This window comes from Primulina tabacum, chromosome 2 (genome assembly GCF_025594145.1).
Source record: "Primulina tabacum isolate GXHZ01 chromosome 2, ASM2559414v2, whole genome shotgun sequence".
Lineage (NCBI taxonomy): Eukaryota > Viridiplantae > Streptophyta > Magnoliopsida > Lamiales > Gesneriaceae > Primulina > Primulina tabacum.
Window position 1 is genome coordinate 53,456,679 of NC_134551.1, and position 13,305 is coordinate 53,469,983.

At 33.2% G+C, this 13,305-nt stretch overlaps 2 protein-coding genes across 4 annotated transcripts; both read right to left on the reverse strand.

Annotated features, from left to right (window-relative positions):
* Window positions 1–322: 322 nt before the first annotated feature.
* Window positions 323–4,017, reverse strand: LOC142536978 (AP2-like ethylene-responsive transcription factor ANT). 3 transcript variants are annotated; one of them, XM_075642485.1, is made up of 9 exons: window positions 3,363–4,017; window positions 3,112–3,242; window positions 2,354–3,008; window positions 2,168–2,250; window positions 1,859–1,947; window positions 1,697–1,770; window positions 1,549–1,599; window positions 1,373–1,452; window positions 323–1,108 (listed from the first exon to the last, which is right to left on the reverse strand). In XM_075642485.1, exons 1-9 carry the CDS (start codon window positions 3,395–3,397, stop codon window positions 543–545), a joined length of 1,764 nt encoding a protein of 587 aa, XP_075498600.1. In that variant the 5' UTR covers window positions 3,398–4,017; the 3' UTR covers window positions 323–542. The 3 variants fall into 3 exon arrangements, with proteins under 3 accessions (XP_075498600.1, XP_075498597.1, XP_075498599.1); XM_075642482.1 differs by having other exon boundaries at window positions 3,112–4,016; XM_075642484.1 differs by having other exon boundaries at window positions 1,373–1,449; window positions 3,112–3,901.
* Window positions 4,018–9,665: 5,648 nt separating this feature from the next.
* LOC142537870 (uncharacterized) lies at window positions 9,666–10,952 on the reverse strand. Its single transcript, XM_075643352.1, has 2 exons — window positions 10,728–10,952; window positions 9,666–10,569 (listed from the first exon to the last, which is right to left on the reverse strand). The coding sequence occupies exons 1-2, from the start codon at window positions 10,950–10,952 to the stop codon at window positions 9,682–9,684; spliced, it is 1,113 nt and encodes a 370-aa protein (XP_075499467.1). The 3' UTR covers window positions 9,666–9,681.
* Window positions 10,953–13,305: the final 2,353 nt, after the last annotated feature.

Sequence of the window (13,305 nt, forward strand, 5' to 3'; positions counted from 1 at the left end):
CAGTTAGTTCTCGAATATGAGAACTCGTCCAAAAGTTTAGATTTTAATATCGAATAAACTACAAGTCACCGACCTATATAAGAAAATATTCAGACGGGGCGATCGCATTAAGTTATAAGCATTTACTTTATTGCACAAAATATTTGTGCAATAAATATAGTGCCTTGACATACATTTTACGTCAATATTATTTATTATTACTGTTTATAATTTAATTATATGAGCTCAAAAATAATTCCAACAATTACTCTTTATAATTTGCGATAACATGAGATTGTGATTTTTTTAATATTTATGAACATGTAAAAAGACTGAAAGGGCAAAGCAAAGCCGCTAATTCAGCGATAAAAAGTTTAACATGACTTGAAATCTTTTAATCTCAAATGGGGACACGCTACAAATCAACATCATTCCATAAAAACCCCAATAATTTCATTTAAAGGCTTCCCCACTAGTTTTCTTGAAAAACATAAGACATAAAAAGTTGATTTTTCAGCACCATGCACACAAACAAATCTACCAGTCGCACTTGCTAGATCACGTTATGATGCATCAGTCCACGCAGCAAAAAGTGGCACCTGTGGCCTCATCTGGGCAGCAGATTGGATCCAAGAATTCATGTTAGAACTTGCTGTTTGACCAGGAGGCACCGGAAAATGCATTGGAAGACTGTTATTTTTATCCGGGCTGCCGTTTCTAGAACTGCTCAAACTTGTAACCAAAGAAGAATTGCTCGAAAATGTGTTGACCATTTTCCCCGGCTCTTCTGCATAAGGAGCTGAGACGTTTGAAACCTTAAAATCTTCTACAGGTTTAGGATTAGGGGACGGATAAAGGGTCATTCTCCAGTCAAACACATTGCTGCTGCTGCTCTCTTTCGATACATTCGAGTCCATGATATTGTTTGGATTCAGAGGAATGTTAAGCGAGCTTTCGTTACTTGAACCAACCAATTTGTTTCTCCTAGCCATATCCCCGGAAAGAAGGGAGTTGCTTCCCATAATCCTTTCTACATCGTACCTTGAAATGTCGAAATTTGTTACAGCATTTACGCCCCGAAACTTGATAGCTGCTACATCGTAAGCCTCAGCAGCTTCTTCCTGTGTGCCTGAAATTTGATGTAAACCCATGAGATCGAAAATTTATGGGCTGCATTGGTTACCTGATAAAATTTAGCATATACTAGACATGGTTAAGAAATTCAACAGGAGGCCAGAAGACTAAAAGAACCGGAGCTTCACATATCATGCCTATTTATTGACTGTTTATGGATCAAACCACACCGCAAACACGTCGGATTAACGGCACCAAGTAATTTTAAAAGAAAATACGAAAATGTCTGATTCCAAACTTTAGAATGCTGAAAACTTACTGAACGTTCCAAGATAAAGATCCTTGTTTCCTGCCACTCGGCCTATTCGAGCCTGCCACCGACCATGTTGATGATGTCTGCTAAAGAACAATGCAAGAACAGAGATTTGAGACAGAGCAAAGCCAGGTTATAAATTTTCAATAGAGAAACGTTTGCATAGAAGCGGATTTTCAAACCTGGTAACCCCTCTGTATATGGAAGCTCCTCTTGAGAAGCCACTGCTTTTCCTGCAAATGATTATATAGCAGTGGTAACATAGCTAACAAAATATGGGAGAGAACGAAAATCAAATTGATGAGTCAATCCGGGACGGCAAAAGACAACCTTCTCAAATGAGCAACATATTCTTGTCTGCTCATGTTCTTCATATCCTCAAGTTCTAGATGGTAATTTTCCAACTGCATTAACTCGAGAAGTTCATTGTTCGTGTAACTTTCATTGAACAAACCAATAATAATTAAAATGAAGTGTGAATCAAAGCGGTACCGGGAAATTAATATGAGTTGAAGGTCCCCAGTATTTAAGTGCAGCCAAATCATAAGCCCTCGCAGCCTTGTCTTCCATATCATAACCTCCTACAAAAAGAGAAAAAAAGCGGCATAAAATTAGTCGGTGCACATATTTTAGCACTTTTGATAGTAAAAACGGAAGATCCTTTTACCTAAATAAACTGGGAAGGAGATTTCAAGTCATTCCAAATGTTCCAAGATTTCGGAAAGAAGACGGCACACTTAAGTTAGTAAAACGAGTGAAATAATTAACAGAAAACAGAAAAATATATTTTATTTCGCAGACCTTGCCTCCCTTTTCTGCTTTGGCCTTCTTTCTTGCAACTATTGTCCCACAAATGGGCTTCATACCTACCAGTCCACCTGTGCCTGGTGCACAAATATCCAACATTTTAATACATTTTGTATTAAATAATAACAATAATTGAAACCAAAAGAAACAGAAGGTGTTAGAAATCATTTAAAAACCAACCTTGTAACACCTCTGTACTGTGAGGTTCTCTGCCCGAATGTATCAATGGATTTCCTATGCACAGTTTGCTTCTGTTCATCTTTTTCGGATCCCCGTTTCTTGTTCTCAAATCCCATGCAATCGGCCATAGCCGGTGGAATATGCTGAGAACCAGTAACACTGCTAGATTGTGAACCAGGGCTCATTGATAAGCTCAGAGACTGCAAATCACCATACCCCAATGTACCAATCTGCCCAGATTCTCCGCCATTTTCTTCAACACTGATGCTCAGTTTCTGCTCCAATGCATGGCTATTTGTATAGTTTATGGGAACCCAGTTTTTCATGCCAGATAACTCATCATCACCCATTGTTGGAAGCTGCAAATTGCCGTCCGAAAGCTGAGTTTCTTTCGGCTCATTTTCTGATCCCTGGTACATTTCTTGACTCCTGAATGGGGTGTAATCAGTGTACTCTTGAACTTGAATCAGGTGGTGCCTGGAGTTTTCTTGGTTATGGCTTAAAAAATCTTCAATATTGTGAGTCTGACTTTGAGGATTGTGATTATCGTACATTGTATCTAAACTAAGAACCATTCCTCCTCTGTTACAGTTATGGGTCCCCATTGTTGCACCACCAAAGAAATCTTCAAGTTTGGGAGTTGAAGTCTCCACAACTTCACATTAAAAGCAGACAATTTTTTTTTTGTTCCAACACACAACAAGAACCAAAAAAAAAAAAAAGGGTTCAAGCAATTAGCATTGTTTAAGCTAACTAACCTTGTGATTGTGATCTGTTGATAGCTTCCATCAAGCACAACGAGCCATCAGATTTAAGTGGCATTACAGTTAAAGGAGAGTAAAATCCAGCATTCTCTCCTTCAACTCCAAAGTAAAACCCTGGATAACTACTGTAACAAGAGGGGAAATTCATTGGAAGTGCATGAGGAACATCATTAGAACCAGGCCGAGTATTATAATCATTGTCCGAGGAACCCTCCATATTTTGAGAAGAAAGAGAGAAACCTAACCAGTTATTACTAATTTCATCACCCTCAGCCTTCATTTTCTCCCTTTGAAAAAACAAGAGAAGGGGAAGATTCTCCCAAGTTTTTCTTTTTCCTTTGTTGCGAGAAAGCAAGTCAATGATTGAAACCAAGTAATCTAATCATATGGGAAGTGTGGGTAACTCTCATCCATGGAAGATTTTAAAAAAGAAAAACTAAAAACCAAGAAACTGTTTCGTTTTGTTTTCTAGCTGCAGACTTAAGTAGCTAGGAATGAAATCTAAACCAAGATCTAGCCAAAGCGCATCCCTCCTCCGCTGAATCACTGAATCTGTGGTCTCTTTCTTTTGCTTTTTTATCCTCCATCTCTTTCTCTCTCTGAAAAGTTTTCTAAAGAGAACAATGCAAGGCCCTTTAAACTTAAACAAAAAGAATGAGTTCCAGCAAACAATGCTGGGTATCCTTCCTGCATTCCATCGGGATCCGAGCCTGAGAAAGACATCTTCTTTTGCTTTTTTCTCCGATCCACACCTGCTTCCTCTATGTTCCCTTTTTTTCCTTCTACATACGTGAAATATGCAGTGTATTTATGTACACCTCTGAGTGTGTATACATGCTCTAAGTAGCTTCAAAAGCAGACCTTGTGCTAAAATAATTACCTCACACTCGATAGTGTGGACAGGTTATTCGGTCCAAAGCCTGCATCCTTAGTTGAGCATATCTGTTCTCGCAAAAATACAGCTCCTCATTACCAAGAAAAATCCCATGTCCTTCACACAAGGGAGGCGGGCTTTTGTCTTATGTATTTTTTCGAATTTTTATGAAATTATTGATATCTTCCCTGATCAAACCCTTGTTTCTCTTTCGTTCTTCGAACCTTTTAACTTGACCGCAGTTGATCAATTCACAAAAATACTTTGTTACAACATAACGTTTTAGCTCAAACAAATTTTTAAATAATTTTATTAGATAATATATTTTTATACAATTTTACATCAGCAACGATAAAATTCTCGAAAATAACAGTAAATTCAGAAAAAAGGTGGCTAACATTGATGTGATATGATGACACAATCAATCGGCATGTTATGCTGTGAAGTGAGTCCCACCAAGTATCTAATATATATATATATATATATATATATATATTTCCAATATATTTATGAGCGAGTATTTTGTGTCTCAGAAGATCTTGGACTAGATTTCTCCAGGCAGGAAAGAAACAAACTGCAGCTCTGGTCAATTCAAATACCTCATACAATTATCATCACCTTATTATTCCTCCAAAATCGTCCACAAATTGTGAAACGACGTCGTCCAGGAGCCTCTTTTGAATTACTCGTAAGCTTGCTCCATATATATAAATAATATTAAAACAGTTTACTGTGTATTGTAACTAATTGATTTTTAGTGTACAGCAGCATTGGCCAAACGAAAAGATTCGGAAAAAATAAAAAAAAAATAAAAATTTGGGCTCGCACAAAGAAAAACACAGTCAGTAGTCATTTCGATTCATACAGACTGCACCTACATGCATGCTACTCCCTAGTAAATTGTTTACATGCACCCTACCTGATCTTCTCTCTTCCATTACTAGACAACCCTAAACGATGCCGTCTGGAACTGCCTTTGACAAAAGTCTTCTTACAACTACGTGCAAAAGCGTGCGAGCTAGCTCATACGTCGTACGTTCAGCGTGCGTGTGAACACCTATGTGAATATCGATGAGCTGTCACTCATCTATTAGATGCACAATTTTTCTATATTTCATCACATCCAATGAGTGAGTGACACCTCATCGATGCTCACATAAGTATGCACGATAGGTGTACAGCATATCAAAACTATATATATATATATATATATATATATATATAGAGTTAATTTTGACTGGTTGCTGATGAATGCTTTAATTTTGTGCTGCTTTATTGAAGTTTTAACACAAGGACAGTGGGGATCGTACCTTTGCAAAGCGATTGAGTCAATGTTTGAATCCAAATGTGGTTATTTGCCAGTTCCCAATCTTAATAACTTTTGCACCATTTGTTTGTGTTATTACTTTATTGTCCCCTCTGTATTTTATATATATATATATGTAGAGTGTGAAAGTTGATTTTTAAAGATTTAGATATGTTAATGTTGAGTTTATTACAAATATTAATGGGGAAACTGTACTTTTTCTCTTTTGGAAGCGCGAGTCTGGCCAGCTTTGAAAATTATTGTCAAATAAGTAGTTGTAATCATTTAAATTTTCCCTCTCCTGTCGTTCGGGTGGCTCGTGCATTTATTTATCCTATAATAGAATACAAATTCTATTTTGATTTTGCTAATTATACACATTTATACAATATGTTTTTGTTATATATAGAGTGTTCGATCATGATTTAAGTCCACGTTTAATGTTACATGTTACTTAAAAAAATTATTTGGCGACAAATTTTGAGAAATGAAGTTTAAAAGATTAATTTAATTTGAAATTAAATCGGTCATAAATTATCCGATATGTATCCATTACACCTTGCGGGCTACGTACCATGCAATGCAGGTTGGGAAAAATAATAATTGGTTATGTAATTATGTGACTTAATTGGACAAACATAACCTTGAGAAATTTCCATTATTGGCAACTGACTTTCCCCCACAGCTGATAAATGAGGATATCGATGGACATTCGTACCTACTTATCATATAATATTGGTTTAATAAGACAGATTCCTTGAGTCAATAGCTAAAAGGTTTGTAGGAAGATAATGTAGCATAGTAATTCAATTAAATGAAGCCAGAGAAGTTGGTGCCAAAAAAAGGGTAATTGCAGGTTAGGCCAGAAAATCCAAACAAGATCTAATATATAAATAAAAGAGAAAGAAGTGAAAAAGTGGATAATAGAAAGCAACCTCTCTCAGAAATGACCATAGAAGTCTGCGATTATAAGTCTTCCCATTTCCCTTTTAAAGTTTTTCCTTTTTCTGGACAAAGAACGTTGTTAAATCTTTTCAGGCACCGATGTTAATTTTAAATCTACACATTGTGTGTATGTCTATATATATATATACTCAGCTAAATAAAAATTTAAATTTATTGTATTTTAATTTAATATAATAACATGATATTAGATAATGCTTTTGAGATATAAGTAGTGGATTTATATTGAATAGTAGTACTGTAACCATTTTTTTTTTTTTGGGGTAAAAAAAGAAAAGAAAGCATGGGAAAATAAAGGGAATATATATATGGTTTTGTGGGAGGGACACACTAAATTAGTATTAATACACAGATTTTTCTTTAAATACCAATGTAGATCATATTGTCTTGTAGGATTACTCGTAGACGAGCCGGAGGAGAATCTTAGGTTCGGAATCTTTTTCGGAGGTCCTATAAGCTGCTGACATATTTGACAAAAACTTGTGTGAGACGGTCTCACGGGTCGTATTTTGTGAGACAGATCTCTTATTTGGGTAATCCATGAAAAATATTACTTTTTATTGTGAATATAATTAAGGGTGACCCGTCTCACAGATAAAGATTTGTGAGACCGTCTCACAAGAGACATACTCGACATATTTTGTTTCCCGTACAGATGATACACTTTAATTTTTTCCCAATTTGTAGAATGAGGTTGTGACACTTATCAAACAGATTTAGTGCTTGTGAATAGACAATCTCCTCCAACTTAATTCATTTGATGACCACTGTTTTTGAATCAACTTCAAAATAAAATATTAATAAGTGCTGGTATCTGAAGCATTTTAATTCCTGGAATTTGTATATGGATGATTATTTATGTTATAATTTTTTGAAAACAATTTGTAAGATAATTTCTACGGGTTAATGATTTTTACGACCTGAAGTGATTTGTCAGTTAAATCCAAAAAATCTCCGAGTTTACCTCCTGATATTTTTCATCACCATCATGAAACATAAAACGATGGATTTGGATGAGAGATTTCAATTTTAATATCAAAATTCATTGCATCCATTTGAATTTTTTTAAAATTTAGTTATCTACATTATCTATACTTATAAGTTGTGACTATAAGTTGTTTCAATAAATTTAAAAATAATAATGCAAGCTCATCATCGTAAAATAGAAATAGTTTAAGATAAACTGACAACAGCAAATGTATCAAAGTTGCATGTGAATTTTGAAGTACATCAAACAAGAAAACAAATAGAATAACCCAAAAATGAATGGCGTTGTGTCATGATCGATGTTCTTTGATCTCAAAATTATCCTCCAAATTTAAGAATAAAAAACATAAAATACAATTAAAATTTAAAATAAAAAAATCGTACTAAAAAAATATTTTATTTAATTATCAAATTATAAATTATTTTTTTGACAATTAAATTATGAAATAATTTCGATGGGTTATCAGTTCTTACGAAATAAATCTACAAGGTAAATATATGTTTTGGGGCGGGGAAATCTTAAAGATCTCCAAGTTTGTTACTCGGATTATTATTTTTATTTTTGTTATGTTTATCTGTTAGATATCATGTCACACTAAAATTCATTTATAAACTTCTTAATTTCATTATGACTTCTCTAACTTTATAGAAAAAAAATTACCCAAAAAATTATATACATAAAAAAATAATTTATGAATTTTATGTGCACAAATAATACTTTATCAAAATTCTGCATATTATTTTAAGCTCTTACTTAAAAAATTCAAGTTCATATTTCCTCCCAATTATTTGATTATTTAATGGGGAGGAAAGGGATTACTTTATGTGAAAACGAACAACTTTACAACAAAGTTTGTCGGTTGACCAACTGGAGATCTTAAATTTTGAAATCAAGGGAAACTGAGATTCACAACCTTGCGGAAATTTAGAACTCTAATGGAATAATAACATTGAATAAAATTGATTAAAATTCGTGGAGAAGTGAAGAAACACGAAGTGGAGGAATAGATAAGCTTTTTGTTCACCAGAGAGTGTAGGAATGGATAAGCTTTTTAAATTAAAGAATAAACCAAGAGAATTTATATTTAAATACAAAGATGAAACTATAAAATTTGTATTTTTATTACTCAAACTTTACTTAAAATTGAAGATAGCATCAGACGATCTCACGTATATATATTTTCAAATTTGCGGTAATTTGCGGTAATTTCGGTTTTTGGCATCCATTTTGAGGATGGAATGGAACAATTTTACTAAAAATGTATTAAATTCCGTCAAAAACTTGTGTGAGACGGTCTCACGGATTGTATTTTGTGAGACGGATCTCTTATTTGAGTTATCCATAAAAAATATTACTTTTTATGCTGAGAGTATTACTTTTATTGTGAATATCGGTAGGGTTGACCTGTCTCAGATATAAAGATTCGTGAGACCGTCTCACAAGAGACCTACTCCCACCAAACGGAAGATTAATCCAATTTCCGAATGAGGGCAAGAATCCAAAATTTACCCAATATTTTATTTCATGTTGTTGTATCGATAGTGTGAGGGATGGTGTTTTAACTACAATTATGAAGGCATGAGAATGATCACAATGGCGGACTATCTGATGTACCCTTTTTTATTGATATATACAATATACTTTTCGAATGGTATCTATAGCATAAAAAAGATTTAATCCTACAATTTTTTTTAATAAAAAATTGATTTCTAGATTTTCATATCTACATAAAAATTTTTAATTGTCTCCTTTTTACATGGAGTTTATTACTCGTAATTTTTGTCACATTTATAAGTTTTAATAATTAATAATCTAAGACATACTATCCTTCCTTCAATAAAATAAAATAAATGTAATTCTAATATTTGGTCATGTGAGAAATAACCATGTTTCGGTTAGGATTCCGAGAACATTTAATAATGGAGTAGGTCTTTTGTGAGACAGAATCACAAATCTTTACCTGTGAAACGGGTCAGCCCTACCGATTGTGAATAAAAAGTAATACTCTTAGCATAAAAAGTAATATTTTTTATGGATGACCTAAATAAGATATTCGACCCACGAAATTGATCTGTGAGACCGTCTCACAGGAGTTTTTGTGTTAATAATGCTATTATAAATACACATATGTTTTAAATAAAAATGCAATGTTCAAATATTGAAGGTAAGATACAAAAATTTTAAGATACACCACCAACAAAAGCAAATGTATCAAAGTTGCATGTAAATTTTGAAGTACGTCAAAACGAATAGAATAACTCAAAAAATGAAATATAGAATGCATCCATCAGAATTCGAGGATGATTGTCTGTTCAAAACCCACAATATTATGTGGTTCTTTGATAATATACCCTGGCTCAGCGCTGGTTATTCGACGAACCATTTACTATGTAACTCCATTTCATCTCGAGTAATGGCTTACATCTCACAAGCTTATAAAGTCTTCGGTGTACCATGACCATTTACGACGCCATTTCCATTTACTATAACCTTTGAATCTTCACTCTTCGCCATTTCAGATATTCCATTGTCGATAGCCTTAGGTCCTCCACATAAACTACACTCTGCATGGACTACAACCTTTGATATTTCATCATTTGGCTTTTCAGACACTCCGTTCTCGACAACCTCTGTCTCTTGTATTGTTGCACTTTTGGCAATGCCATTGCCATTTCCAGCAGTATTGGAACTAGGAGAAGGCCCATCATCCCTCCACCGTCCATTCCCATTTGCACCCTCGTACTTTGGATCAACATAAGAATTTCCCAGTTGACCCAATGGCGTGTTATAACGATAGGATGGATAAAGTGCATTCACCCAAACTTGGGGACCATAGTAACCTGAATTTGATGTCCCGGCCATTCTAGCATAGGCATCGTAACAATAACCACCGATATTGGGACTAGGCCTTTGATAAATCGAATAAGGAGCATAACCCCAAGAAGCTAGGTATGAATCATGGCCGTGAAAAGTTATTAATGCCTCTCCTCTAGGTATGGCCCTTTTCACGTCGACCCACTTGTTCTTAAGCTGGTGGAAGCGATCGATCACCACTTTCTGTACCGATTCCTCGGAATCATAGATAACGAACCCGAAGCCCCGAGGCTTGTTGTTTTCTTTGTTGCACATGATCACTGAATCTACAATTTTACCAAAAGATTCAAAATAACCATCGAACTCCTCTTTAGTTAAACTTGGTGGCAAACCCCCCACGAAAACTTTATTGGTTTTCGATGGAGAACTGTTTTGGTTGCTGTCATTTACCGAAACTTCAAGCTGCAGGGGCTTCTTCTCTATTGGTCTCGGGATGTTAACGGCGACCTGTGAATCCCATTTTACTTACATTAACCAAGACCATCAACCATCGCAAGACCAAACAAAAAATCGAAAAGAAATGAGTAGCCATCCAAAAAAACATACATCATAATAATACAAAACAGAAGAAAACGCGAAAAAAAAGAGAGAGAACATTTGCTAACCCTTCTTCCGAGAATTTCGTGTTCCTCATTCTGCAGTGCTTTTTCCATTGAAGACTGGTCGGCGAAAGAAACAAATCCGAACCCTCGACTCACACCCGTGGCTCGATTTCTCATAACCTGGGCATTCTTCACTTCCCCATACTTGCTGAAATACTCTCTTAAATTTTCAGTATTAGTGCTGTGTGTTATTCCCCCAACGAAAAGCTTATTGCTTTCAGACTCCATTGACTGCAGAATTGAGATAACCAGGATCGTAGAGGGCGAAGAGATTGTGCAGGATTAAGATCTTCTTTGATTTTCTTGAATTTTAGTTTGAGTTTTATCAGCATTATCTTAAATCCGAAATATATGTTACCCGCCAAATATAAAATACCTTTTCCTGTACATCAAAAGAAATATTTGAGGCATTGCCCACGTCAATTGCGCAGCCAAAGTTTACATATATATTTTTTCAAAAAAGATGATAAAAAAAATTGATGATATATATATATATATGTATATATGTATATATATATATATATTGATACAACACAAATGGTTGTTATGATAAATCAATCAAATATATCCAGGTTTTGTTGAGTTAAATGAGCAACCTAACAGAGGATTATATTTAATTTAGTTGCAGCATATATATGCATTTTAGAATACCAATAGTGATTGATATAGAAAAGATTTGCGGCTGCTCTTCCAAGGAAATATTGAAAGTGGATTCATTTATCTACAATGATATTTACAATTATTATAGTAAAATGAATTAGTGTTTTCAAAATCAAATCGAATAGGTCAGGAACTGGTCACGATATATATATAACTACAACCGGAATATAGTTTTAAACTTTGATAAATAATTTTTTTGTCAATTTATATATTATATCTTTTAGGTTTTATAAAATTTAAAATATATTATTCATTATCCAACTTTGCGACACCATTTAGTTTTTACTAAAATATTCTATTCATTTAGATACATAATGTTTTTCGTATAATTTATTCATAAATATAATATCTTATTTACTTTAAAAAAATAAAAAATACATATTATCTCTACAAATCAAATATTTAATATAAGAGTAGATCTCATGTGATACCGTCTCATGGATCATAATCTGTGAGAAGGGTCAACCCTATCGATATTCGCAATAAAAAGTAATATTATTAGCATAAAAAGTAATATTTTTTCATGGATGACCCAAATAAGAGATCCGTCTCACAAAATACGACCCGTGAGACCGTCTCACACAAGTTTTTGCCTTAATATAATTGTGATATCTTTATTAAAATAATAATTAAAATTATAACAAAATTTTATCGATCAACTCGATCTATTAATGATCATCATTAATATTATGGTTCATATACATAATATTCATTATTTTACTTCGCATGTGCGTTGTTCATTAGTATTATATTAATATTTATATAATATAATAGTATTCTGGTATGAATGATTGAACGTTTTTTAAAATAGATCGGTTTGATCACCAATATGGTTATGAAAACATTGAAATGAATATCTAAGAAAATTTATTTAAATACAACATTCAATTCATTTTTTATGATATATAAATTTTAATATTATTACAAATTTAAATATAACTGAGATCAGTTTTCAAAATTATATTTTAACTTGGTCAAATTGACGTGTGATACTCAATTTGGGATTACATGAAATATTAAATTTATATTTATAAAAAAAACTCTTATAGATCAATTTTATGAGAGAAATTTTCAATACGACCCAAATCATAAAAAATTGTAATATTTTATTCCAAAATATAATTTTTCACAGTGAATAGAGGGACTCGGTATTTATTTGATTTCCGGTAACTTCTCTCCGCTCATCCTGCCATATATACTCAGCAAATTCGGATGTTCAGAAAAACAAAATCTTCTTTTAACATATATCAATTACTAATGAGATATTTCTACGGGTCAATTTTATGACAGAATTTTTCTACTCGACCCAAATCATAAAAAAATTAACACTTTTTTCCAGTGAATAGAGAGAATCGATATTTATTTAATTTCCCGTAACTTCTCTCCACTCATCCTGTGATATATACTCAGCAAATTCGGATGTTCGGAAAACCAAAATCTTCTTTAACATATATCAATTACAAATGAGACGGTTTTACAGGTCAATTTTATGAGAAATATCTCAACCCGAACCAAATCATAAAAAATTATAACATTTTAATTTATTCCAAATATATAATTTTTCACAGTAAATAGAGGGACTCGGTATTTATTTAATTTCCCGTAACCTCTCTCCGCTCATCCTGCTATATATACTCAGCAAATTTGGATGTTCAGAAAAGCAAAATCTTTTTTAACATATATCAATTACCAATTTCTGTAAAACGATTTGTTATTTTATAACAGATAAAAACTTTTTGAAGTGAAAAAATTATAATTTCAATATATAAGGAAAAAAAATTATAATTCAATATCTAATTAAATAGTTCACAAAATTCAAATTTGGAGTTATATAACATGCTAGTTAAATATTGACCTATAAAAATTCAAGATCATAGCTTATGTGCACGTACGTTGGAATACTATAGCTTCCGTGCATGAG